Source organism: Malus sylvestris, chromosome 9, assembly GCF_916048215.2.
Source record: "Malus sylvestris chromosome 9, drMalSylv7.2, whole genome shotgun sequence".
Classification (NCBI taxonomy): Eukaryota; Viridiplantae; Streptophyta; class Magnoliopsida; order Rosales; family Rosaceae; genus Malus; species Malus sylvestris.
The window spans coordinates 12894593-12920587 of NC_062268.1; the positions used below are offsets into that span (position 1 = coordinate 12894593).

At 37.7% G+C, this 25995-nt stretch overlaps 4 protein-coding genes across 4 annotated transcripts; 2 read left to right on the forward strand and 2 right to left on the reverse strand.

Annotated features, from left to right (window-relative positions):
• Positions 1 to 1395: 1395 nt before the first annotated feature.
• LOC126583984 (beta-glucuronosyltransferase GlcAT14C-like) lies at positions 1396 to 3683 on the reverse strand. The gene is made up of 4 exons (XM_050248547.1): positions 2827 to 3683; positions 2538 to 2613; positions 2294 to 2403; positions 1396 to 2114 (listed from the first exon to the last, which is right to left on the reverse strand). The coding sequence occupies exons 1-4, from the start codon at positions 3365 to 3367 to the stop codon at positions 1564 to 1566; spliced, it is 1278 nt and encodes a 425-aa protein (XP_050104504.1). The 5' UTR covers positions 3368 to 3683; the 3' UTR covers positions 1396 to 1563.
• Positions 3684 to 5364: 1681 nt separating this feature from the next.
• LOC126583985 (uncharacterized) lies at positions 5365 to 10402 on the forward strand. The gene is made up of 9 exons (XM_050248548.1): positions 5365 to 5769; positions 7043 to 7252; positions 7397 to 7499; positions 7777 to 7856; positions 7939 to 8016; positions 8704 to 8795; positions 9327 to 9438; positions 9729 to 9854; positions 9942 to 10402. The coding sequence occupies exons 1-9, from the start codon at positions 5527 to 5529 to the stop codon at positions 10050 to 10052; spliced, it is 1155 nt and encodes a 384-aa protein (XP_050104505.1). The 5' UTR covers positions 5365 to 5526; the 3' UTR covers positions 10053 to 10402.
• A 1558-nt stretch (positions 10403 to 11960) lies between these two features.
• Positions 11961 to 15267, forward strand: LOC126583983 (F-box/kelch-repeat protein At1g51550-like). The gene is made up of 2 exons (XM_050248546.1): positions 11961 to 12644; positions 14161 to 15267. The coding sequence occupies exons 1-2, from the start codon at positions 12218 to 12220 to the stop codon at positions 15129 to 15131; spliced, it is 1398 nt and encodes a 465-aa protein (XP_050104503.1). The 5' UTR covers positions 11961 to 12217; the 3' UTR covers positions 15132 to 15267.
• A 697-nt stretch (positions 15268 to 15964) lies between these two features.
• On the reverse strand, positions 15965 to 21241 carry LOC126583200 (kelch repeat-containing protein At3g27220-like). Its single transcript, XM_050247517.1, has 7 exons — positions 20868 to 21241; positions 19994 to 20179; positions 18666 to 18895; positions 18199 to 18369; positions 17510 to 17615; positions 16984 to 17190; positions 15965 to 16584 (listed from the first exon to the last, which is right to left on the reverse strand). The coding sequence occupies exons 1-7, from the start codon at positions 21084 to 21086 to the stop codon at positions 16414 to 16416; spliced, it is 1290 nt and encodes a 429-aa protein (XP_050103474.1). The 5' UTR covers positions 21087 to 21241; the 3' UTR covers positions 15965 to 16413.
• Positions 21242 to 25995: the final 4754 nt, after the last annotated feature.

Below are 25995 nucleotides of genomic sequence, written 5' to 3' on the forward strand. Positions count from 1 at the left end.
TGTCGGTTCAACAATGCAATGTCACGTAGAATTTTTTTTACATATAACATTATATCATTTTACCTAAACAACATGGTGACAGAACTATCACAGGATGACCTCTAATGGTTAAGAACGAATTTCAGACTCGTATTCCACACGGTATATTCTTGATTTGATTCATAATATTAATACTGATGAACTCTGCAATGATGGCCATAGAGAAGCTAAAGTGCCTCTGTGAGCCTCCCGATCCCTGAAAAGGTAAACTGTCAAGGTAAAGTCACAAACTGATCTCCTTTTTGAAAGAAACAAACAAAACCAACACGGTAACGATAAAGCTGGTTCCATATGAGTCATTCTATACAAAGACGGGGTCCATAAAATAAAGCAGATATCTTTTCTAATATCAAGTACGATATTCATTCATTGAAAATTCAGAATACTTACAAGCATGGAGGGTAGAGTGCAGTTACATGGGCCTCGACAAATTGAGGACTAAGCGTGTCGATTTTGATTTCTGAGGCACTGAGAAGGGTTTGGTGGAGGAGAAAGAAACATTCAATAAGTTAGGCATATATGTGGCTGCTGTCAGAAGTTGTTGCAAGAAACCAATGAAAAGAGAGATTAGTGGGAGGATTATTTTCAAGCATGAATTCTTAATTAGTGGTAATTAATGATTGTCACTGCCACGGATTGGACACATTTCCATCTTTGTACAAGCCACTTATATAATTAATAGTTATCTGTCTAGACTAATTAGGTCGGTGTAAAGATGCTGACCCTGAATCCCATCTTTGGCTGGTTGGAGATCAATTATTTTCTGCATCCATGGCCTATGAAATTTGTAGGGCTTTTTCTTGGCAAGAAGAGAGAGAGAGAGAAGAAATGCATTGGATCGTTAAAATATATTACGGAATGAGCTCCACAAAAATATGTATAAAAAATTAGATAAAATGTGGTGTTAAATCCGCTCCCATAATTATATATGTATGTATCGGGAGCATTTTAGTACATAGTAAAATGAGTTTTTTTGGGCAAGAAGATCATCTAATTATTATAACCTAGGGTTTAGGAGGAGAGAAATTTGAACTTCAGTGCGAAGGGGCAGGCACCCTGTCTAGCCATGTACATTTGCACATGGTTAAATGATTTCGAATAATAGAAGAGATGGAAATTATAGATATCATAGTAATACAGTCTAATGCTATTCTTTTCACTTGTAAATGAGATAAGATTTGACTCTTATGAATGAGAGTTCGATACCAAATTATTGTTCTCTTGTTGTGGGACATAACTCAACCTCCGTCTCTAATATCGTTGTATCTAAAAAAGAAATGGTTACCAGCTTGCGAGTTTCATAGCCTGTTCAAATTGAAGCTGAAAAAGTTTCGAATTTGGAAGATCCAAACAAAATTTGTCATCAAACGCATTGGGGGAGATAATGCATAACTAATCTTCCTGTTTCACTAACCATACATGCTTAGTTCAAGCAGAAATCCAAGCCCTCTGCTCAAACGTAGTTTGAAGTATTATTTGTTAACAAAATTCTGGAAAAGTTCCTAATGCAAGCTTGGAAGAATATCACTGTTCTTGGCAGTGACTGATTGTAAATCTTCCTTCTACAGCAAGCTTAGGCAAAAATTCTCGGAGACTAACGCCGCGAGGACCCGGCGTGACATGGTTAATGTTGCCCCAACTTGGACACAACTCTTCCTGACCAGCTGCTGAGTTCTCCAGGCTCTTACTTCTCCCTATCCCGGGGCACCATTCGCCCGGAACCAACCCTCCTGAGGTCCGATTCAAGACACTCTCATCGATCTTGTTTAGCACCGGATCATCATCTGCTCGAAACGGTCTTGCAAAGGCTGCTCCACTTGCCAGCATTTGATCGTAGTGTGATATGTTTAGGACTTGCGCTTCTCCGAGCGCGTTTGTGTCCCAAATAATGTACCTTAGGTCATTGTTCACTAAAGAGTTTCGGAACTCAGGTAAGCTGCAGATGATTGTGTGGAAGTAGGATTCAAGAGGGTAGGGCACATTGCTGAGGTACATCAGTAACTTCCTGGGAAAGTTATCCCATCCTTTGACACAGTAGTTCAGGAAATCTCGGGTTAAAATCGTCCAGGGTGAACCTATATATTTCACAAAACTATAATAAAACTTAAAATTTTGCCAACCTGCAGCTATTCTAATCGCATAACATGTTGAACACGAGAAGTTTGTCAGTAACACTACGTGTTAGTGTGACTATCGCACTCAAAAGTTTCTCGTTGAATATAAAATCGGTTGAAATTCTTTACGAACAACTTACCTCCAAAGATTTTGAAAGCATCTGGCATGGTTCTGTTCTCTACAATATACAAAAGAGGAGCAACATGTTGAAGGTATAAGCTAGGATCGTCAACGATTCGATCCATATGCCTGCAGAAAACCAACTTCCATTTAGAAAACTCAGGCCATGGTAAATGGTGAGTGAAAAACTCAAGGTGCCTAATTTCTTTGCAGAAAAATATACAAGAGAAATTAAAAATGGATAAAAAGGGTATTTTTCTTACTCTTTCCAGCCAGTCTTGTTTGTAAAATGTATAAAATTGGTATTCCTTGGCAATAAAGTGAAAGCATGGAGCAGATCTGATGAACACAAAAAGTTAAACAAATTCCCAGTCAGTAAATCAAATTAATCAAGATGGTTATACAAACTAAAGTCATAAAGTTGCTAAGTATACATGTATTCTATCGAAACTAAAAACGAAATCGTTATCAGAATGATGCCAGATTTAAGTGATTTTCAGCATTAAGTGAGTTTGCCAATGATTTAAGTGCTTTTGATGTGAAATTTCTCACCATCCTGATTCATGAGTGGATAGTCAGAAGCACTTAAAGTGATGAACCAGTCCCAATCTGCACTGAGCTTTAGAAGCAATGCTGCAGCATTAAGTGTGGCAGCAAGAGCAGAAGACCCCATCTGGTTGAGAGCATAACTTTTCCCAACAACATAAACATTTCCGAAATATCGAAAAACTCTTTCGGATTGAACAGAGAGAGCTAGCTGCCCTCTATCATAATCCGATGAACCCGAATCAAGCTGCAGCAAATAATGATTTCTTGGATGATATATTGCCTTCAAAAGCCTAAAAATCTTCTCACTTTCTCCTTTAGTTCCACATATCCAATAAGCAAAGATTGGGGGGTTGCTATTCCCTTTTAGTGGCACTCTCATTGAGTGTTGGTTTTTGTTGCCATATCCAGAAAACACATTGTGAGATGATCTTGAAATTGCTCCCAACAAGACTAAAGTAACCGAAAGTGCTAGGATCCATAGACGATAACCAAAACACCACGAAGAAGTGTTTGGTGTTCTCATTGGGGGAAGCTTTAGAACCATTGAAATTCGCAGACCTGAGCGTAGCCAAGTTGACTAGATTACGGTTCCACTCTACACTAAAGTTCTAATATTCCTCTCTGCAATTTAGATTAGATAAGACTATCGCTCGGATGAAGAAGAGAAACCATTTGAATCCGAAAACTTGGATAAAAGCTTTAGTGCTCTTGAGAAGAGCAAAAATGTATCCATGAACTTGAAAGAAAAGGTTGAGTTTGGTGAAGGGTTCATGGGAATCTTGGACCAAAACAAGTGACAAAGGCAGCTGCGGAAACAAGGTGAGAGGTTGGGGAGATTGATTTTGAAGAAAACAATGAGGGATATCGTCAAAGTTGGAATACGTTCAACACAAGGAAACGAATTGTCCATTATGGCAGGCCTTTCGAAAGGGACTTTGAGAAAAAGAGAAAGAGAGAGAGAGAGTTGATAGGCGACTTTTTTTATACTGGTTTAAGTGTTCTTTCATTGTAATCATTTTAATCGTAACCACTTTTATTGTGCCACTTTTGTAACACTAAACGTTTTGTCATTGGTTGAAAACTTTGAAATGCAAGTTTTTGAAAAACTAAACCATATCATTGGGTCTGTGAATAAAAAAGGGGTATGATATCCACATCCTATTTTACTTCTCACACACCTTTTAAATTTTCGGCCGTCGGATCAAATGAATTGAAGAAGATCAATGGACAGAAATTATCAAAGGGTGTGTGAGAAGTAAAATAGGGTGTATGGATAGCACACCCCATAAAAAATACAGGGGATGCTCACCTTCTTAGCTTCCTCTTCACTTGGATTTCATAAATAAATTTTGTTTGACTAATTTTTATTTTTCTAGAATGACGCTGTCATCGGCACTCTAAAATTATCGTCCCTCACGCTTTCTTGTACAAAATGCCTTTTTTTTTTTTTTACAAATTTAAAGTATCATAGACTTTTTTAGAATGCCAATAACAAAAAACTTTGAAAAAATACGAGTTAAAAAAGTTTCATACTATAGGGCCAGTAGTTTTGGGCCAATCAAGTTTCAATTTTTGTTGTGACCCAATTCTTCATCGCCCACTAACGCTTTGCCTCTCGATAAATCCAGCTGAAAAGACGTAAATTGGATAATGCAGGCAAAAAGTGATCGACAAATCAAGACTAATGTCTATTAATGTCTTTTAATCTTTGCATCGTTTATGTATTAAGCTGTACTCTCTAGATCGCATAGGTCCCCTCCCTCTTTAGCTATAATCCTTTTTTAGTCCATATATATTATTTTATAATCCTGATATTTTACCATCGTTAATAAAATTAATTAGTTTATAAAAGAATAATGTTTATTAATCAATCTACAAAGAGCATCATTTGAAATTTCGCTCAAAGCATTTGAAATTTCGCTCAAAGCATTTGAAAACTCAAGATCTACCCTAACATTTCGTTTTGTATAACATGAGTACATTTGGGTTTTAGTAGAATACACTTTTTAGTACGTTTATGGGACATTTGAGCTACAAAGGTACTTAGTACGTTTATGGTACATTTGAGTTTTTTATTACTGAAATTTTTAATTGTGTAATTGTGTAATTGTGTTGGAAGGGATTAATTTTTTTTTATCGCATCAAAATAAAAATAAAATCCCCTTTAATTAAAACTTATCTATTAAATGAGTTTCTTGACCTGTTGTTTATTGTAGGAAGATATTAAATGAATTTTACAAAATTAATTTCTTAGATTATAGGCAATTAGTTGTGGTTAGATGAATACTGTCTAGTGTTATTCCTCTTTACTGGTAAGTTAGAGATTATGTTTGATTTTCACTAAAACGAATTTGAACTGTATTATTGCTAGAAAATTATTTGTTAAAAAAAAAAAGGATAAAATACCTTTCACGAATGCTAAACAATTGGTACAATTCAAATCCAACACCAACACATAATCCTATTATCATTAAATTACTAATTATATAACTTTTTATTAAGATTCTTATAAAATTATTGATGGTTGAGCTTTATTTGATTTTAGGTCACTTTCCTCCATTGCATGCCACTTCTAAAAAAGCACAAAAAACACAGATTTTGGGGCACAAAACCCAATACAATCACCATCTCTAAACCCCAAAATCTCTCGCTCACTTTTCGCCTCCGTAAAATCCACCCTCTTCCGGTCTCTGTGTAATTCCCATGGAAGCCCTCACAAGTTCTGCCTTCGTCCCGGAGGCGCACGCAGTTCTAAACAACCCCACTTCAATCAAAACGCCGAATAATCGAAGTGGATTTCTGAAAGTCGGTCAAAGTTGTCGTTTTTCCGGGATTCGGGTTCGAGCTCTCTCCGGGGAGGCCTCTGGCTCCGGCGAAAGTGAAGAGCTGAGGAATCTGAATAATGGGTTCGGCTTGCTTTCTGAAGACACACACTCTCTCTCTCAGGTATCTGCTTTTGCATCTTTCTCTGCATATTTTGTTTTTATGTTAATTTTGCAAAGTTCCTAGCAATTGTGTGTGACTGTGTTTGTGTGTTTATTTATTAATTTAAACTTTTGATTAACTCGTATTTTGTTGTTAAGTAGTTGTGGGAAGTGGAAATTGGAGTGCTGTTCATATTGGTTTAGTTTTTTATCTGTAAGACTTGTAAACTTTTGTGATCGAAGAAAAAGCGAAGAATTTGTTAGAATAGAATTAATTAACCCGGAATCCTCTCTGTAATTTTAGGAGTGTAATGTGTTAATTGTAGTTATTTTATTTTAGGATTCCGTCCAGGTTATGTCAAACCGATTGTAAATTATTAATTCAAGGTCTCATATTTCTACATGGTATTGTCCCATGTGTGAAGTCCAACGGCCACACGTCACTCGATTTGTGTTGTCCACGTGCTAGGCTTGAAAATTTTACCACAAGTGAGGGGCATGTTGAGAGGAAATTTCACATCGGGAAAAGTTGGGCCCTTGGATGTGCTTATAAGTGATTGGTGTACTCCCCATATTGCCAATTCACATATGTATTGGAACTCACATATTGATTTTGCTGAAAAATCAACAATCTTTATCAAGCAAGGACTCTGTCAAGTATCATTGGTATCATAGGTAGCTAAATTTTGATTTATTCTTGATATTCCACAAAACATTGCTCAGCAATTATATCTACAAGGGCTCTTCTAGAAATACGCCCCTCGGTGTTGGAGCGGAATGTGAATGTTGTCTAATTCCTTCTAACCATAGTTGATACGGCAGATTGGTCCAAAAAAAAGCAGAGAATCTAGTAGACAGTCACAAAGCGAATTTAGCCAATTCACAATGCCTGTCCGTGAATGGGACTGAAAATCTAACTTAAAACCTTGGATTGCTTGCCTCCAAAGCCTGCTACTAGAACTGCATTTGGAAAGTAGGTGAGTTCAGGACACCATAGAGCATTGCCTCCCTTGCCAACTTGCACCCTTTGTTTTGTGGTTAAGTGATTTTCAACAGCTAACCAAGCTCTAATGTTGCTTAGGAATGGCCTCTTTAGCACAAGGTAGTTTTTGACGTGTAGTATAGCTTAAGTGTGGAATTAGAACGCATGAAAAAACTTAAGAATGGACAATTAGGTCTCTCACATTTGTTTTGCAGTGTTAGTCGCGTCCTTTCTGCACATATCTGTTTTGTAGTTGTCTAATTTTATAATTGGTTCTGACCATATTCTGTTTTCTGTTTTTCTTGTTCTGAAGGGTGATTTAAATCACTTTGAAGGTAGCGAGAAGAATGTGGATGAAGCATTAATGGTAGATATGTCTCTTACATCCTCTTCTGCAAGTGGAGCAGGAGGTGGAACAAGAGCTGGACTCTTTAGAACTCCAATTTCTGGCGGGGTGCAGAGTGCAACTTCAGTTCATGGTTTACCCCGTCCCGCCTTAGCTGTACGCAATCTTATGGAGCAGGTAAAAACATTTTCTCTTTTTATTTATTTATTTATTTATGTTTAACTTCTTAAGATTCACAATATCTTCACTTGGAGAAGATTTATTTTGCTAGTTGATTGTTTATTTTTAAGCTTCTAAGTATGTCTTGCTTCCTAATTCAAGGCCAGATTTGCTCATTTGTGCACCGTAATGTCTCGCATGCACCACCGGCGACAAGGATATCCATTCGGTTCTCTAGTTGATTTTGCACCTGATTCATCAGGGCGTAAGTTATTGAACTTTTACATTTAGTTAACCAGTTCTTTGTCATTCCTCAATAAAAAAGAATTTGCATGTAAAGTTAAAGTCTAGGTGGTCTTAAAGTCCTCTTGCTATGTTCTTTTTGTTTGTACAACCTGAACAATTTTACAGAGGCCGTTTAATAGAGTCTATTGTGTCCTTATTTATGTTGGTTGACAGTTTGAACCATAAACAAGTTTGTTTCTTTTGGTCTGTATTTTGGACCTCTGCCGATAAAGCTATTATTTATCAATGATATGCAGATCCTATATTTTCGTTTTCGCCGTTGGCCATCCACACAAGGAATTTGTTAGCTGATCCAAGATGCACACTTGTTGTGCAGGTTAGTGATTTGATTGCTTCTATTTGACTTTATTTAGTCTATTTTTCTCCATTTGGATTTTGTTAAAAGTTAGCTCTTGTAGATTCCTGGATGGAGCGGCTTGTCAAATGCAAGGGTAACCATTTTTGGTGATGTCTACCCACTTCCAGAGCATCAACAGGTGATTTTCTAACTCATACCCTGGCAAGGACATATTTGGTTGCCTGGCCACAATTTTGTGTTTTTCCTCTAGCCAGTGTTATCTGCAACAAGAAGCTCTCACCTTAGAATGTGCTGAGCTTGAAGACTACAGTGTCTGGGGCATCCCATTTGGTGCACTCTTCTTGCCAGTCATGAAAAATTTGAGTTGTCAGCATACTTTTAACTCGCAGCTGTTGCTGCTGCATGTGTGCTTAAGGCCCCGTTTGGGATTGAGGTGATTTTAAAAAAAGCCACTGTGAAAAAAAGCTGAGGGTCATTTTTGTGTTTGGTAAACTGAAAAAAAAGGGCTTATTTTGGAAGCTGCTGTGAGAATAAGCTGAAAATCAAAGGAAAAGCTGAAGCTGCTATTTGCTGCTTTGAAAAAAAGCCAGTTTTTTCAAAGCACATGGAGCTACAGTGCTCCTTTAATGAAAAGACACACTATCATCCTGCTTTTTTTTCCAAAAGCACTTTCACAAAAAAGTTTACCAAACACTCTACTGGCTTTATTTCACAGCCGCTTATTCTCACAGCACAGCCGCTTATTATCACAGCAGCTTTTTTTCAAAGCACAGCAATACCAAACCAGCCCTAAATATGTGTGATAGAGAGCAATGTATTACTAGACAATTAGCAGTAGGTTCATTGCATTTGGCTGTGTTTGTAGGAATGGGCTCATAAGCAATACATAGCAAAGCATCAACAGGGGCCTTCTCAACAATGGGGAAACTTCTACTACTTCAGGATGCAGAACATAAGGTTGTTTGTTTGTTTTGGCTTGAGTAATTAGTGTTATTTATGTTGATTCCTTGACTAGAAAGGTTCTTGTGTTTCATGCTGTTTTCTTTGCATTGTGTCTGTAATTGGATTTTGACTGCTAGTGCTCTTGTGAACCATAAATTGTCAAAACCATTTTGAGACAGGAACCTTTTATGGACTCCTGAAAGTAAACCTGTGTCAAGGTCCTCGTAAAAGCTTTGTCCATTTACAACTGGGGAAGGCTAGTTGTATTTTTTATTAGGTGGTAAAGTTGTGACTGAACCATTAGGTAGAATCCATGGTGCTGGATGCGGCCTTTCTCTTTTGCTTGTTCTTACAGAATGGAACTTTTAGGGCACAATAGTAATGCGCATTGGAGTGGGAATTTATTCACAAGGATGAATTAGGTGATGCGTTGACCATGTAGAAGAATAACTCTGTCCAAATATTTCCATGTTTTCTGAGACGATCATAAGTGGTACTATGCATTTCTTGGCATGCTGGAACTTATATTCTTTTTATTTCTTGCAGTGACATATATTTCATTGGTGGCTTTGGCACTGTTGCTTGGGTTGACGTCAAAGAATACGAGGCCCTGCAGCCTGATAGGATTGCAGTTAATGGAGGGGAACAGAACCTGAAGGTAAATACTCTTAATTATTTTATTAGAGAGGAAATTATATAAAGGGGCAAAGACTTTTGAATTTTCAATAATCTTAATCACACACACATGCATAAGGCTGTAAGGGATATTTCTTTCGTGTTTTGAATACGCTCTCAATAGATATTGGTCGACTTTTAGCATGCTAGTATTTATCTGCTTGTATGGGGCCTTTAAGTTGATGTCTTTTCCCCCAAGTAAATTTTGCAAATTTGCATATCACTCCTCTTTGCCAGTTAGGCCTACTCAGTTTTAATTTTCTATTCATATAGGAACTGAATGCAATGTTTTCAAAGCCCCTAAAAGAGCTTTTATCTGCCGAGTCTGAGGTGGATGATGCTGCTCTCATATCCATAGACAGCAAGGGAACTGATATTCGGGTCCGCCAAGGTGCACAGGTAGGTTTCTAAAGTAACAACCTTCTAAATCTCTAACATTCCTCGGTTTCTTATGATTTAAAAAATCATCTTCCTCTCCATTTGCAGTTCAACATACAGAGGATATCATTTGACGAAGGCCATTCTGTCGAGACACTTGAGGAAGCAAAGGTTGCTCTCCGAAAGCTGATAAACAAAGGCCGAGTATTTAAGTTATAGAAGTGATGACAGTGATTTGCTCGTGATGCATTTCCTTACAAGAGAATGGACCGGTAAAACAGGTCGCTGTTGTTTCGAACTGGGGAAAAAAAAATAACGGCACCCTGTTTCGTCAAGCTACATATACTGTTGTTAACCTATAGGAATTGTAATAGCTCCATTATTTAGTTTGGAGTTGCACACAAGGTGTTGCTTGCTCGTGCTTGGTGGCCCTTGTGCTACTGACACCCTTCTTCTTAGACTCACATAACTCTGCCTCCTCTTAATTACTCTCATCTTACGTTTTTTTGCTATTTTTATTTTCAGTAATATTTTTGTGCTTCAATATAAAACTTGTCTTGATACCCTAATTTTTATGAATCTGACGAGTAGGGTAGCGCGGCTTGTAACTCAGCAGGATATTGAAAAGATTAGTTGTATGAGAATGTTGTGTCTGGCCTTAGGTAGGGTTACACGTGGCACGTCATCTATTCGTGCAAGACTCGTAGAAGGGGACCCTTTGGATTCTGGTTCGATACAGTCCCTTTTTGTTGAACTCGAATGCAGAGGGAAGATAATTTTTTGTACCAAAGATGTCACATTGGCGGTATTTTACGTCGACGACGCATTGTTACGAGACGGTTATTATTTCGTATAAATACAACAATTCGTTAGACCCACATATGGGAGGAAGACGTTAGACTTTTCTCATCCCATCTTGTCAATAATGTGGATAATCTCTCTTTGAAATGGATAATGTGCCGTGGGTTTACCAACTTCATCTTGTTGGAGCCTTCATTAGTCTATTCGATGCCTCTTCAGAGAATCCAGATTTCAGATCCAACGGCCCACATCTTGCCACATGTTTGTCAGGGGATTGGATTTCTCCACGTCATTGCATAATCTCAACGTCGGGACAAACATTCTCAGGTAGCATCAAAATTCCATGAGCTCGCGGCTTGTGTTTGGCAGACTCAATTTATAGCTTCGCCGACTTTCAATGGTCCTCTCTTGCATTGCATCCTTGATTTGTCTACAAAAAGAACAGACAGTCCCACATTCTATGTCACACCGCTGGATGTCAGAAAACTAAATAAGGATAAGATTGCCAAATTAGGATACCTGTTGCACCAGGTGGGCCCTAGCGTGAGATCGATTGGAATTAAAATACATAATTTTTGTGTTTTTGTGAGAGCTGTTTTACAAAAGATGTGGTGTCTAATACGGGTGCACCTACACACGTTTTAATCTTGTGTACGAGAGCATATCCTCCACATGCATGAAACTTTGGAATTTGCCAATTTTACCGTTGTAAATAGATATAAACATTAACAGTAATGAAGCAAATCAAGAAAGAATTAATAAACAAACACTTTTTCTGTTTTTTCGTTTGTTTATTAAATCTCATGACAAAAAATAAAAAGACGTGTGTGAAAACCCAAAAACGATGTATGAAAATCATCTCTCTTCATATATTTAGACATGTGAAAACATATAACACTCTGATTCAAACGCATCACTTCTTCTAATGTTGAAAAGAAAAATACTACTGAACTGATAACTAGTCGGTTACTCATATTGGCATAACACAGATAGGTGTACTGCATCATGATATTTTTAATTAGTTCGTGCTTACATTGTTTATATTGGAGAGAGCGGAATCGATTCCATGACTTCAAGTGAAAGAATAAATGTTCTTTTTAACTACTTTTAACTTCAAGTTTCTTGCTGTAGGTGCTTACATTTTTTATTTTCAATCCCTTGGCTCACCATCTGCAGAAAGAAGAGACTTAGATTTTTGTCCCATTAACCCATAACTTCAATTTCTGGTTAAACTCAAAGTTAACTCACAATAACAACTCTAGATAAAAGATGAACTATGCTTTGTTGGAGTGAAATTTGAAATTGAAAAGCTCATAATTTTCATAAAACAAGACAAAAAACAAGAGGGGCACTACAATCCAATCCTCCTTTCTCTTTTCCCAAACAAAGTTTTACCGTTTTCTGAAACCAACAATGAAAAGGAGAAGAAAAGAAAGAAAACAGAAAACGTTTACCTTTCCTTATGCCAATTGCCATGAACAATAATCTGAGCAAATCATAAAACCCCATTTTTGTATCCCTCTATAATTCCCACTTCCCCAACAATCACAGCCATAAATCCCCAAAAACCCAAGCTTTCATCAATGGCAGAAACCAGCACTAGCAGCAGAAGCAGCAGCTTCGGTTACTCCTCCAGTGGCTCACCAATTTCCAACTTAGCCCAAGACCACCTCTTTACAATCCTGCTGCGCCTCCCTGCGGATTCAATTCTTTGTTTTGCCATGACCTGCAAAAAGTTCAGAGCTTTGGCAGCATCTGACAGTCTGTGGGAGTCCATATGCTGGAGGGACTGGGGACCCAAATCAGTAGAGGCCCTCAAAGCTTCAAACTTTGGCCTACAGCAGCTGCCATGGATGAGGCTCTACAAGCAAGTCTCTAGGGTTGATTCTGTTTATTGCCGTAAACTTTCTGACCCAGATGGGGGATTGGGATTTCCATGTCCCAGGGCCTCTCATTCCCTAAATTTTGTGTCTGGTTGCTTGGTGTTGTTTGGTGGTGGATGTGAGGGAGGTTAGTCAGTTAATCTTGCTTAAAATAATCTCTTCTCAAATTTTGTTTTGTTTGTGATATATTTCTTTTTATTACAAGTGGTACTACTGCTCTAGCTACACTAAGGAGGGGAGGGTTTGAACGCGATAGAGAGGGGTTTGAACACGATATGTAGTAGGTTGAAGAGGAAGACCCTATCCACTAGGCCAATCTAGCACTTGCATGAATACCTTGTGTTCTTGAGTTTGATGATTTGTTGTTAATTTTGTTGGTTTTAATTAATTATACTGTATGTTTTATTGAACTTTATGATCTATTGGCTGGATGGAAGCCACTGCTCATGCATTGTTGTCTATATGCTCATAGCTAGTTTATGTGCCTAATTGGGCATGGAGTCTGCTGGTTTTCATGCCCCCTGGTACTTGTTCCATGTCAATTCTACTGTCTCTATTAGGTTTTGGAGGCTTGCTGATCTTGCAAAATGAGTTGAGATATTGTGAGCATTACTCGACGAGATGCCTAATTGTTTATTGTTTAGGATCACCATGGTAGTGCTGAAGATTTTGGATTTATAACTGATTTCCTGTTATGATATGTATGCAGGAATAAGGCTTTTAGAAGTCTGACCAACCCGAAACTGACCAGATACCGAAGGTGTCTACATTAGAAACACGGCCTTACGAATATTTGGCAACCTGCTCAACTTCTAAATCCCCTCCCCCTCCCGGTTTCTTATTTAGATAAACCAAATTTTTCAAATTTTTGTAGTTAGCAGATATTGGTTTGGTTTGAACAGAGTACAGGATGTATCTTGGAAGCACACATTTTTCTTAATCAGAGGTTAAAGTAGTACTAGTGTTAATGCCAAGGTTCTCATGATTCCGATATACGCATTTCTCTTAGTTTATGGATGATAAAAGCATTCAAGGCTCAAGTAGACCACTCCAAAGCTGATGCTTGGTTTGGTCCTTGTATCTGCCTCCTGCCAGGAAACCAACATGTTTGCAGGACTGCAGAATATTAAGTGAACAATCTGAAAAAAATTACTTGTGTGTTCGTTTCTGATATTCTGAAAGTTCAATCTAATAGGTTTCTAAAACCCTATTCAAGTGCCTCTCTTTTGTAGATTGCCTGTTTCTAACTTGTAGACGGCAATAAAATTGTTTAAGAAACAATATAAACAACTGAAGATGCTTGAGGCTGCCTTTCTATAGCTGAACACCATGTCTAAAACTGTATTCTACTTCGAATATTTTCATGGTCACTAAGTAAGAGAGTTAGCCGTCCCTTCCCCTGGAAAATTCAGGATGCATATGGATTCTTGGACGTGTACCAGTTGGTCCCCCTGCTAGGGGTTCAAATTATTGCAGATATTTAGAAATTAAATATATGAAAATTGTACACACTATACAACAACCACCATCTTAAATAAATTGTATTCTGAATTTGTTCCTAGTTGGGGCATGCTTGTGTTTCTTTGTTATGTACTTCAAATTTTAATATCTGATTATTCTGTTTCTGTTGTTTGTTATTTTAGGACGCCATCTAGACGACACATGGGTGGCATACATTGGTAATGATTTTCGGAGAATGTTGAAGTGGCAGAAGATAAATTCTGGCATTCCAAGTGGTAGGTTCGGGCATTCGTGTGTTGTAATTGATGATTTTCTCGTTATGTTTGGAGGAATAAATGACAATGGGGGCCGTCACAATGATACATGGGTGGGGCAAGTAGCATGCCATGAGAGTCTTGGTGTCACACTCTCATGGAAGCTGCTTGTTGTGGGATCCGACGCACCTTCCCAGCGAGGGGCTCATGCTGCGTGCTGCATTGACGGCAGAAAGATGGTTATCCATGGAGGAATTGGGCTCCACGGTGTGAGATTGTGTGACACATGGGTGTTGGAACTCTCAGAAAATTTTCGGTTTGGAACTTGGTACGAAATTGGGACTCATCCATGTCCCCCAGCTCGTTCGGGACACACACTGACCTGCATTGGAGGAACACGAACGGTTTTATTTGGTGGGAGAGGATTAGGTTACGACGTGCTTAATGATGTCTGGTTCTTGGACATTTGTGAAGATAATCCAAAATGGGTACAAGTACTCTATGAGCTACAAAATGTTCCAGGAGGAGTTTCTCTTCCACGAGTTGGTCACTCAGCCACGCTCATGTTAGGCGGCCATCTACTGATCTGTGGGGGAGAGGATTCGTACAGACACCGGAAAAATGACTTCTGGATTTTAGACATAAATGCAGCTCCATCCATTACAATGCAGCAGCCAACTACGCTGAACTCCATGCAGGTATCTGCAAAAAGGTGGAAGAGGTTGAAGGAAAATGGTTACAAGCCCAAATGCCGGTCATTCCATCGAGCCTGCACAGATAACTCGGGGCAGTACTTGTTTGTGTTTGGCGGAATGATGGATGGGTTGCTTCAGCCGTCTGACCCTGCCGGATTGAGGTTTGACAGCGAGCTTCTGCTTGTGGAGCTTGTGCTGAGGTGATAGTGTTTTCATGGATGCCAGTGCATTGCTCCATGTCTTGTACATTGTAGCTCGTTACTTGCTCTTTACATCTCTTAAGAATTGAGATTATGTTTTTGCTTAAGGAAAAAGAAAAAGGAATTGAGGTCTGACTAAATGGCTTTTATCCAACACCGTTTCCTTCCCCTTCTCCTTCGAAATTTCTCGTATAAGAGTGTTTATTACGTAGAGTGATGTTTCAGGGCGACCGGCCACCTAAATGTTTTCAATTTACTATGTTATAAATTATAATGTGTATACAGGTTTATCAATAATAAAAAATTGTCGCCAACTTATATTACATGTTTTTTTTATTTATTTTTATTTTAATAATAAAAAGGGGGACAACTGATGGTAAGTTACGGTTATCCACCCTTCTGGGGACCGGGAAGACTCATAGAGGCATTTTAGCCTCTTTCTGGCCACAAGTCTGGCTTCTAGACCAGCAGCAGGTTTCAAATCCGAGACCTTTTAGTTTTAAGGAAGTCTCGTAATCCGTCCTTTACCACTGGATCACCAGCTCATAATTATATTACTTGTGAGAATTGATAACTTTGCGTGCTGTACTAAAAATATTTAGTTTGGTATAGTTTACGTTTTAAATTCAAATACGAAATTAGAGTTTAGCAACACGTATCTCAACAGTAAATTTTTTGACATGATAAAAAAAATTTAATGAAAGAACTTGAATTAAATTTTATCCCATGTGTTCAAGTGCTTTTTCGTTTCGGAAACTGATTTTCACACCCTTTTAAGCTTCTCACACAACTCTATGGTCATCGGATTGAAAAATCAAATGGAATCAACAACTAGAGTTAAAAAAGGTAAGTCACTTCCCTTTCATTTTTCCAAAACACAAGCGATAATAACGAGCAATACAGGAAAACCCATAAGAAAATACATCAATGAGAGATTCTTGGATGTCACCGACTGTATTTACCACATGTCAAACGCCTCGTCAGTAATTACGCAACCCGTGAGAAAGATGGGATAAACTCTTTTTCTGGTAATGATCATGCACATGAAATTCAAGTTAATATACAAAGTTACATAACGAGGAACAACAACGAGAAATACATAAGTAGTATCTATCTGTCCACAAGATTGCCTATAAGTAGGTGACTTTTCTATTACATTCCCTTTGCTGCAACAGGGAAGACCATTTCAATTCCAGAAGTTTAATAAATGAATAATTGGTTGGAGACTACGAATGGTTAAACTGGCAGAAAACAATTGTGCCCAAAAATCAACAGCAAGGAACCAATCACGAGTTCAGTTTTAATTTCGTTCTCCACAACTCTCCGATGACCTTCTTTGGTTGGGGATTATCCGGTCCTTTGTCTCGCTGTCCGGATGTAAAATACAACCACCCGTTCCAGAAACCAACTAGTGTGGTCTTAACTCGAAATGGAAGTTTCCCAATAACTGACCACTTCTGCAATTATCGAAAATCAGAAGAGTAGAAACTAACATTAGAGCTTAAACCCTTAGGACATAAGGAGCACAGGGGTAATACGTATCACAACAAATTAGAAAAATTGCCGAGATTTCGATAACAGAAGAAACTTATGACCCGTTATAGAAGCTATAGCTTGTTTGTAGAAATATGAAGCCTGCATTTATATCAATTACCACATACAAGCTACCATCCTATTTGCATAAGTTGAGCAACTAAAAGAAAAAGATGAGGTAGTTGAACACATTGTGGTACTATAATCTCCATATCAACAGCGACTACCTTGCTGTTTTGAGTGGTTTTTTGTTCATTTATGTGGGTAAACAATTAAGCATATATATTGGTGTTGTAAAAGTATAATGAGGAGAACGGAAATACCAGTGTATTCAAGTTGAACTGGAATATTTCACCAACCAAAGTCATCTTCTTAGTTACAGGGTGCTTCTCAGTTGTGCCCCCAACGATTACAATAGAGTTGTTAACAACAGTCCAAGCGAATTCAATATGGGAATCTGGTTTAGGCATAGGAGGCAACTCTTTCCACTTCATTTCGTCATCCATCATGTAAACATCACTATATACAACCTGAAACAATCATAAATAACAAAATGAAACTTATATAAGAGGACAAGTCCAGATTTCTCCTTTGGTTGGGCGTTTTTGCCAAACTCATTCTGTGTTTGGGTATGGCTCTGAAGCTTCTTGTAATTAATTGAGTGGTTCCTTTGTAAATAGTGCCTGATTCTAAATGGGCGAGTAAAATATTTGTTAGCATGTGTGTATTAAAAAGCCTAAAAGATCCATCATAAATTCATCTGAACAAATGATAACGCATAAAAAAGGAATATCTGGTGCACCAGAACTCACTAATAAAAAAAGAATAATAAATATGTTAACATCTTACCTCATTCCTACGAGAGCACTTGAAAATAGGTGATCCGGGTTTGGCCATGAAATCACCCTCTTGACCACCGATAAGATAAAGACGATCATCAACAACTACACAAGCCCTACAAGAAAATACAAATGACAGAGAACACTGGTGAATTTCAGTTGATGGGATATGCCATAGATAAAGCAAGATTGGCAACTAAAAGGTCACATTGTAGTGGGAGGGTTGGGCGAAGAGGTCTTAAATTTAAAAAATATGTCAGAAAGGACCACCCAAGGCAGCACAAATATTATTGAAAGGAATTACTCCACCAGTTTTCATATTTCACTTGCATTTACCATTTACCACTCCAGGAGAGACAAATTTTGATACATTGGTAATTTGGTATCCAGTAACAAGAAGCCCTTTCTGCCACTATCTACTGACTCTAGGATTTCTGACCCGTTTGAAAGTTAGCTCATTAAACATTCTAAGCAGGGATTGTGTGTGATTGTCTTCATGTTATTGCCCTAGATGATCATTGTCATTGCTAAGTATAAGACAAAATCTGGAATCGATTCACAAGTGTAAAAGAGGACCTATTAAATGACCAAGAGAATACTTGTACTAACAGATTGCCCAGAACTTTCAGTTATGGTTGTTGGTATATAAGTTCAAAAATTATGATTTAATATTATGTATTTTCAAGACAGTAAACAGACCTATGAGGTCCTCCCCGGGGAATAGGAATTTCAGTCCTCCATTCCTTTTCTAATACTTTCCCATCTTTTACAGCAAGACTCCAATGGTCCACTTCAGGTGTATATCGGTTCTCCCCACTACCACCCATTACATGTAGTCTACCTTTCCAAAGTTGAGTTGCTGGTGCATACCTGAAAAATTCCAAGTTAAAACCAAACAATCTAAGCATGAACTACAAAGACCTAGTTCACAACAACAGTACAGAAGTTTTCATCAGCTAGTAGAAATCATATATGGGCACTGAGGCGAGCACACTAATATAAGTATGAGTGTGGGTTTTTGCGGCACTACAAACCAATAGAATAAAAATCTAAAACCGGGTAAAGATTAACTTGGAGCTACCAGTTCTGATTACTAACTAACATTCAGCTGTAATAGTTTTACAAGAATAAGGTGGTGTTTAACAACAGAAAACAAAAAAACAAACCTAGGAACTGGTAGAGGAGGCATGTCCTGCCACTGATTTGTCTCAGTATCAAGCACAAACGTATGAGCTGTGGGCCCTCTGCACTGTGGCCCATACTGTCCTGTGACAATGTATATGTACCTTCCGTCGGTTACCATTCCTAGATGTGAATGTGCCATTTCTTTTGGCATATCAAATCTTTCTCCCCATTTGTTATCACTGAAATTGTACATATCAACATGCGAATGTACCTAAACAAAACAATAAACAGAAAACGTTACAGCCTTTTTCGAGTTTTGGACCTTCTGGTGAACAAGTGAATAAATAGCTAATCTACCCCAACAGCAGCAGTTGGTAATGGTAATCCCCAGTAGTTGAGATGAGGCTAATTCTTTGATGTCACCACTCAGCAAGCAGTTTGTGATTTTCCTTGCTTTTTTTGTTGGTAATAAACAATAAAATCTAATTTGAAATGGATAAAGGGATAACGTGTCCCTCTATAATAGGGAAAAAAAAGCAGAGAATTACATAATGAACTTGCAACTATTTCAGAAAGGCAACACAATCACGATGAATTAAACTACAATGCTTTGATCTAGGTTCCCGTAAAAGACACCACAGTTCTACTCAATACCAATTAAGTCAAAGCATGTCTCCCCCGAGACAAAAAAAAAAAAAAAAAAAACCTTTTTCACCCCCATCTGATCTCACTTTTTCACTACTGGATTCCAAGAATTCAAAGAACAACGATTCTCCTAAGCAGTTTTTTAATTTTGCTTAATCGCCACTCCTAGAAATCCCTAATCCACTTGCAAGACGACAATATTGTCCTAAATCTTGAGATATCTATCAAATTTCTTTAGGTCTAATAAAATCTTTCTCCTCGTTAAGCATATTGATGCAAAACATGGCCAGTTTCTACATGATTGCATAGTTTTATTTTCTATCTTTTAAGTTTTTATTTATCCTCACTTAATACAGTGTGAAGTATTCACATTAAGTACTTCTACATTATACTAATCAATCTTCACTGCTAAAAGTCACATAACCCATAAATAGCCATAAGTATTCTTTATTAATTTTAAACGTTATAACCAGAAAAGCATAAAAAGGTTATTTCATTAAGGGACTACAACAAGATCTCAAGGAAACTTAAGAGCAATCTCTACAATAGTCAGTGGGGCAAAGTTAAGCTAAAATATATCTTCTCAAGTATGAAAAGCTGGATGTAAAAAATATGTAACTGAGACTATTTGAATCTAAAAAAAAGGTCATAGCATGAACCACGTAGTAGAGATAGGATGAACAATAAAAAAGAATTTAGTAAATGAGCAAAACAATGTTCTCACATAATCAATGGTACCGTATCCAGCAAACACGAAGAGAAGATTCTTTATCTGTATAGCAGCTCCATCCAAACGAGGTACGGGTGCCTCAGCCATACTTTCCCATTTTAATTCTGGTCCAGGCAAATCAGCAAAGGTTGCTGATAAAACTCTTCCAGGAGCAGTATCGTTTTTGTAATTGATGCTTCCCTGTAGGTAAATATTCACAGCTGAAACAAGGATCTACTAACTTTAATGGTCATTAAATTCACATAACAGGAAGGGATACTACAACAGAGTAAAAGGGACAGTGTATTGTTTTCAAAGGAGTGGAAATTCACGATATATTCTCATAGCTTGTGTTGTTCCTACATTTTCAAGTGGAACCCGAAAAGCATTCCATTTCTCAAAAACCGAACAATACCGGTAAGAATTCACATCAAGCAGACAAAAATCCGCAACAATGAGAGTGAGTGGGCTCATGGAAATCCACAGAAACACTAATCTTAATTTACAATTACCAATAACGACTTCAATAATCAAACAATTTTCACATCAAGTAAGAAAAGAACACTTACTCGCCATCTAAACAACTCCCAGACGAAAACATTCATGCAAACTAAGTAGCAACAATGTCAATGAGATTCAAATGAGCAACCAAACAAACTAAAAAGGCACACTTCCTCCCAAATCATACAAAACTAAGATCAAATTCACAAGGAAAACCCTATAGCAGCACGAAGAAGCATCAACAAAACAACCAAACAAAGAAAAGCAATCAGCTTTACCGCATTTTCCCACAATCCAAACAAAACCCAGACGAGAATTCACATAAAAACAAAAAAAACAAAAACAAAAAAAAAACAAGAATTCAACAACTAGAAAGCAAACCCAATACCTTGGTGGGGGTTTCATGGCTAGTTTTCTTGGGGGAGGGGATGATAGTGGGTTTTGAGATATCGACAGGAGGAGCCCAATTGTCGGCAATGTCGTTATAAGAACGGATAAAGCGAGGAGAGGAAGCCCACAGGAAATCGGCTATCAGAGCAATCCCCAGCAGAGCGACGCATATCAACAGCAGCCGAGCCGATGTGTGCTTCGCAGAGGGCCTAACCATCTCATATCATATGGATTCGCAGTTTTAGGGAGAGAGAGAGAGAGAGAGAGAGAGAGAGAGTCACCGCCAACGGAGGAGGGTTAGAGCTACTACGCGTACCGACACAGTGATTATTGCAGTGAGGCTGGAGGTACTTTTACAATTATTGGTTTTCTCCAGGGTCAGAGAAAATTTACTTATTATAGGATGTTAAAGTGAAGGTTTTTTTTTATTTTTAATTTTTTTATCGAAAATAATTCTTAAAATTGATCAAATTCATCGTATTGATCTCTTAATTTGAAAATCGATTAATATCGTACCTAAAATTCATTACCTCACATCAATTTAATTTATGTTGTCCAAATCCATCAAATTTTGTAAATTATGTTGATTGACAACTGGTGGATTGTTGCATTTGTTTAGAGTTTTTCTTTTTAATCTACTGCGTTTTAGGTCAAAATTCTCTTCGTTCATGTAGTAAGTAGTACTATCACTTGTAGTAAAAAGAATGAATTTTTTAGTTTAAATACCATTTATAAGAAGAAGAAAAAATGGAAAAAATACCACATTTTTTAATTAAGTACCAATGGAAAAGTCACCAAAATAAGTTTATAAATAGCAATATATTTCAAAGGGGGACTAGTGGATAAGAAATTTGGAAAATAAAAACCAAAATTCAGACTTCAAATAGAATTACGGTCACCTTTATTTATTTATTTTAACAAATGATATTATCTACACGTGGGTTAAGCCTCACAATGAGTTAGCAATAATGTGATTCAAAATTTTCTTTGACTAGAATCGAATCTAAGATCTCTCACTTACAAGTAAAATACTCCTAGACCGTAGTACTAAATGCATAGCCACCTTTTTAAATTTATGATAATTATAATAAAAAATTAATATAAAAGTACTAATATACCCCTTTTAATTATATGCAAGGGAAAGGGATCCTAATCCACCAAGTCCGGGGATCCGGGCCATTGAAATTTGATCCAACGGCTACAGTTATTATAATTTTTAAAGTAAGCCCCTATTTGTTGACGTTGGATCAAATTTCAATGGCCCGGATCCCCAGACTTAGTGGATTAAGAGGAAGGGATCCGGAGAGGATCCCTTTCCATATGCAAGGATGCAATCATAATTGCTTGGGCAAACAGATATAATTAAAATTTGAAAATACATAGTAAAAACCCATGAAATTTTTTGAAATGGGATTCCGATATGTTGTCTTTTTCTTGAGAGTGAAAGACATATTTTACTGCCAACATAAAACGAAAGTTACAAGCTAGAACTTACAAAGCCAATGCCCCAAACATAATATACAACAAAAAGGTGGGCCTTCCAGACAAAACAGTCTGAGCCTAACCAAAAGATTAGGCCCAAAAACATAAACAAACTGAAAGAAACAGAAAGCCCTAGTCTTCTTCAATTTGACAGCGAAACTCATATCTTAAAATGTGACAGCTCGTCCCGACATATTTTATCGATAGCGTGGAAATTACTATTTTGTCCTTGAGCGTTTAGTTGTTGTGTGTGTGTAAACGGGCTAAGAATTTGGACCATGACATGTTTTTCCTAAGTTTTTTGACCCAATTAAAACTTAAGGCTTATCTATTTGTTTTTTTGTTTGGTAGCCCAAGTTGGACCACACACATTCTCACACTCTCCCATTAACTCTTTCTCTCTCCTTCCCTCTTGGACTTCTTTCCATTTCCATACAATTGTACAGACAAGCCCTCAACCAACCATTTCATGCACGGATCGAGGTTGTGGACGTGATTTTTGGGTTCCTTGCAAGCTCAGGATCACAATCGTACCTTTGGTTGGACGTGAAGACTTCGAAAAACCCGAGAACCCATAACCTCCGACGAGGGCTTTGTTGCTCAGTGGTGATTGTGTATTTTTCACAACGTTTTGAGGCTCGAAGAAGTCTTAGAACTACTCTATGAAGCTCTGGGAGCAATTTTGGAAAGTTTTGAACATCGGATTACATGGGTTTGGGAAGTTGCAGGTTTAGCCGGAATAGTGAAGGAATTTCCAACCACTTATCGTGGTTTTTAGGACCTTTGAAAGGTAAGAATGTGTTCTTCTCTTTTAGAGCTTCATTTTGAGACAAATTTCATGAATTTTGGTTGAGTTTTGACTGAGATATGAAGATTTGAAGATTTTCCAGTTTCCGACGATCGCAGCGGCGGCCGGCGCCGGACTCTGGCGAACCAAGGAGGGAGAATGAGCATATTCCGTCAATTTGACGAAATATTCTTAACGCTGTCAGGTAAATATAACGGTATATGCTGATTTTTGACGGAATATTCCTTAACGACGTTAACTATTTCGTTTGGTGTGCCAGACACGTGCCTGTGCGTGGCGGCGCGTGGGTGATCGGAAATTTTTTCTAAAAAGATGAGGATGTTCGTGGGGTTGAGTAGATAGCGTTGGTATATTCAAATACCCCAATTGAGCAATGTATGAGAAGTTATTACCTAGTTTTGGTTATGTGCTTTAAAATAACGTTTATATAGTTGTTTCGCATATAGGTGAGACCTATCCTGAGGACGAGCATAATCAAGCGAGACTCGGGGGCTACGACCCTTCCACATATCAGTGTGGACTTTTGGTTTTCAGTATATACTTATATACTTGGTATTTTTCCCATAAAATGTGTTTAAATGAAATTATGTTTGAAATGCCATGCCTATTTATTTATACTTAGACTATGAATTTGTTTGGTATGTACATATGTGATTTGACGTTGTGGACGCTCAGGTAAGTACCAGGTGAGTTGTAGACTATTATTGTTAATTGATGATTATGTGAGATGTGTTGAGAGCTCATAAACCTGCACCCCGGTATTAGTGCTCCTGCCCGTGGTTAGGGCACAGTCCTTCACGTGATGTTCACCTCCCGCACCATACGCTCACCTTGGATCCAAGTTAGGTACACAATCATGTCGTACAGACCACTATAAGTGGTTCCGACTCGTAGGTGACCTGCGATTATTTGCACAGTCTTCATGTGATCGTAGCACTTGAGCGTATTTATTTACACCCAGTCCTGTCATACAGACCACTATAGGTGGTTTCGACTAGTATGCAGGCATATTTGTTGAGCTATAGGGTCAACCGTAGAGGGCACTTTAGGTGGATCCGGTTGATATGTTATTTCTCATGAGTTAATTCACCTGAGTTACTTATTCAGTTATTTTGAGATATTTGGCATGGCATACTTATGATTATCGCTATTCTGAGCATGGTTTTGATATAGATATGTATATATTCTATTTTCTGGGAAATTATACAGGTTTTACAGCGAGAGGTTAGAACTTTTGATAAATGAAATGGTTTTGAAAAGCTTTGTTTTTGCCCACTCACACTTTCTGTTTTGTGCCCCTCCAGGTTTTAGGTAAGAGTGCTTGTTGGTGGCTGACGAGGATTTGACGGAGATTCTGACAGATTATCACCATTGTAGGATCACCTTTGGGTGTTGTATAATTAGTATTCGTCCTGCTGGACTGCACTTAAGCTACTTATGCTCTGATTGTGAACTCACACTTAATTTCGTCTTGCACCTTATCTTATCTAGTGCTTTAGTTGGTTTGGTTTTTTTGTTTATTCGCATTCCTTATATTAATATTGCTTTCGCACTATGCACATGGCTATATCACCCTCACGTGACGGCCAGAATGCCTCGATCTAAGTCGGGGTGTGTCATAAAATCTCTAAGATCTAGGCAACTAGATTCACCAAATAAGAAAACCCTATTTGAATTCAATTGATTTCAAAAGAAACAACAACAAAAATCATCGAGAGAGAAAACTCACAGAGAAGGGATTGACTATGTCTTCTTCTGCAAAAAGGTTAGTACTGTAACGACTAACCATGGGAGAGAGATTTGAGCGCCCAAAGAATCTTGGTTTTTTCTAGAAAACCTCGTTGTAAGGATATATTAGTATTTTCATATTAAGTTTTGGTTATAATTATCATACACTTAAAATAGTGGCTATAATTCTATATGAGGTTCAAATTTTAGTTTTTTTTTTTCAAATTTCCCCTAGTGGATCTAATTCCCTTTTCTTACTTTTCTTATTTCTAAGTTCTCGCATTCCTTACTTATTCCATTTTTGTTAAGTACACATGCCCTTAGAATCTAACTACATATTTAAAGTCACACATTACTACAGTTTAGTACTATTCTTCTTCACTTGTAACTAAAATGTCCTAGATTTGATTCTTACCAAACACAAATTTGAAACAAATTATTAGGGAAATTGATATAAATTGGCCATTTTCGTAATCTTGGTAGCAAAATAAAACAAATTGGCCACGCAAACTCCATGCACAAAAGTGAAATGACAAAAATATCCATATTTAAATTGTAAAAACTTACATCTCATTACGTCATTTTCTGATTTCAAATGAGAGCTTTGAGCTCTGAATTTTTGGGTTGAGCTCAGATTTGTGAGCATATCATGTGCATATCGTGTACATGTAATGTACATACAGTGTATTTAATGCGTATTTTTAACTTGTTCACACAAAAACAAGATTTCTTCTCCATCACTACCAATTTCTCCTTCTCCGTTATCGATCCCACTGCCCCTTCTGCTGACCTGTCATCCCCGATGCTCTGCGATTTTGCATCCCCTTCAATCCCACCACTAACCCAGCCCTATGTCTCCCGACACCTCCTTCCCCACCCTAATCTCCTCTGCGTCCAGGACTTGGTAACTCTCGACACCTCTGAAACCTCAAGGTTCAAGTAGGGATGGGCAAATACCCATTGGTTATGTGTAATCACGGTTACCCGCCCATTTAAATTTCACGGTTACGGTTATAGGTAACCGTTTAGATAAATAAACTATTATGGGTATAACCCTTTACCCGTAAGATTTAAATTGGTGGTTATCGGTATTAATTGCGATTATAAA

Excerpts from the sequence above, each read along its gene's own strand:
- LOC126583985 (XM_050248548.1), top strand. The coding sequence starts at position 5,527 with ATGGAAGCCCTCACAAGTTCTGCCTTCGTCCCGGAGGCGCACGCAGTT. Across the intron at positions 7,500-7,776 it reads TGCACCTGATTCATCAGGGC|ATCCTATATTTTCGTTTTCG; the intron begins GTAAGTTATTGA and ends AATGATATGCAG. Across the intron at positions 8,796-9,326 it reads TTCAGGATGCAGAACATAAG|TGACATATATTTCATTGGTG; the intron begins GTTGTTTGTTTG and ends TATTTCTTGCAG.
- LOC126583983 (XM_050248546.1), top strand. The coding sequence starts at position 12,218 with ATGGCAGAAACCAGCACTAGCAGCAGAAGCAGCAGCTTCGGTTACTCC. Across the intron at positions 12,645-14,160 it reads TGGTGGTGGATGTGAGGGAG|GACGCCATCTAGACGACACA; the intron begins GTTAGTCAGTTA and ends TTGTTATTTTAG.
- LOC126583200 (XM_050247517.1), bottom strand. The coding sequence starts at position 21,086 with ATGGTTAGGCCCTCTGCGAAGCACACATCGGCTCGGCTGCTGTTGATA. Across the intron at positions 17,616-18,198 it reads CCCCGGGGAGGACCTCATAG|GGCTTGTGTAGTTGTTGATG; the intron begins GTCTGTTTACTG and ends ATTTTCTTGTAG. Across the intron at positions 17,191-17,509 it reads AGTGCTCTCGTAGGAATGAG|GTTGTATATAGTGATGTTTA; the intron begins GTAAGATGTTAA and ends TGATTGTTTCAG.
- LOC126583984 (XM_050248547.1), bottom strand. The coding sequence starts at position 3,367 with ATGGTTCTAAAGCTTCCCCCAATGAGAACACCAAACACTTCTTCGTGG. Across the intron at positions 2,614-2,826 it reads TCCACTCATGAATCAGGATG|ATCTGCTCCATGCTTTCACT; the intron begins GTGAGAAATTTC and ends TGTGTTCATCAG. Across the intron at positions 2,115-2,293 it reads TGCTTTCAAAATCTTTGGAG|GTTCACCCTGGACGATTTTA; the intron begins GTAAGTTGTTCG and ends TGAAATATATAG.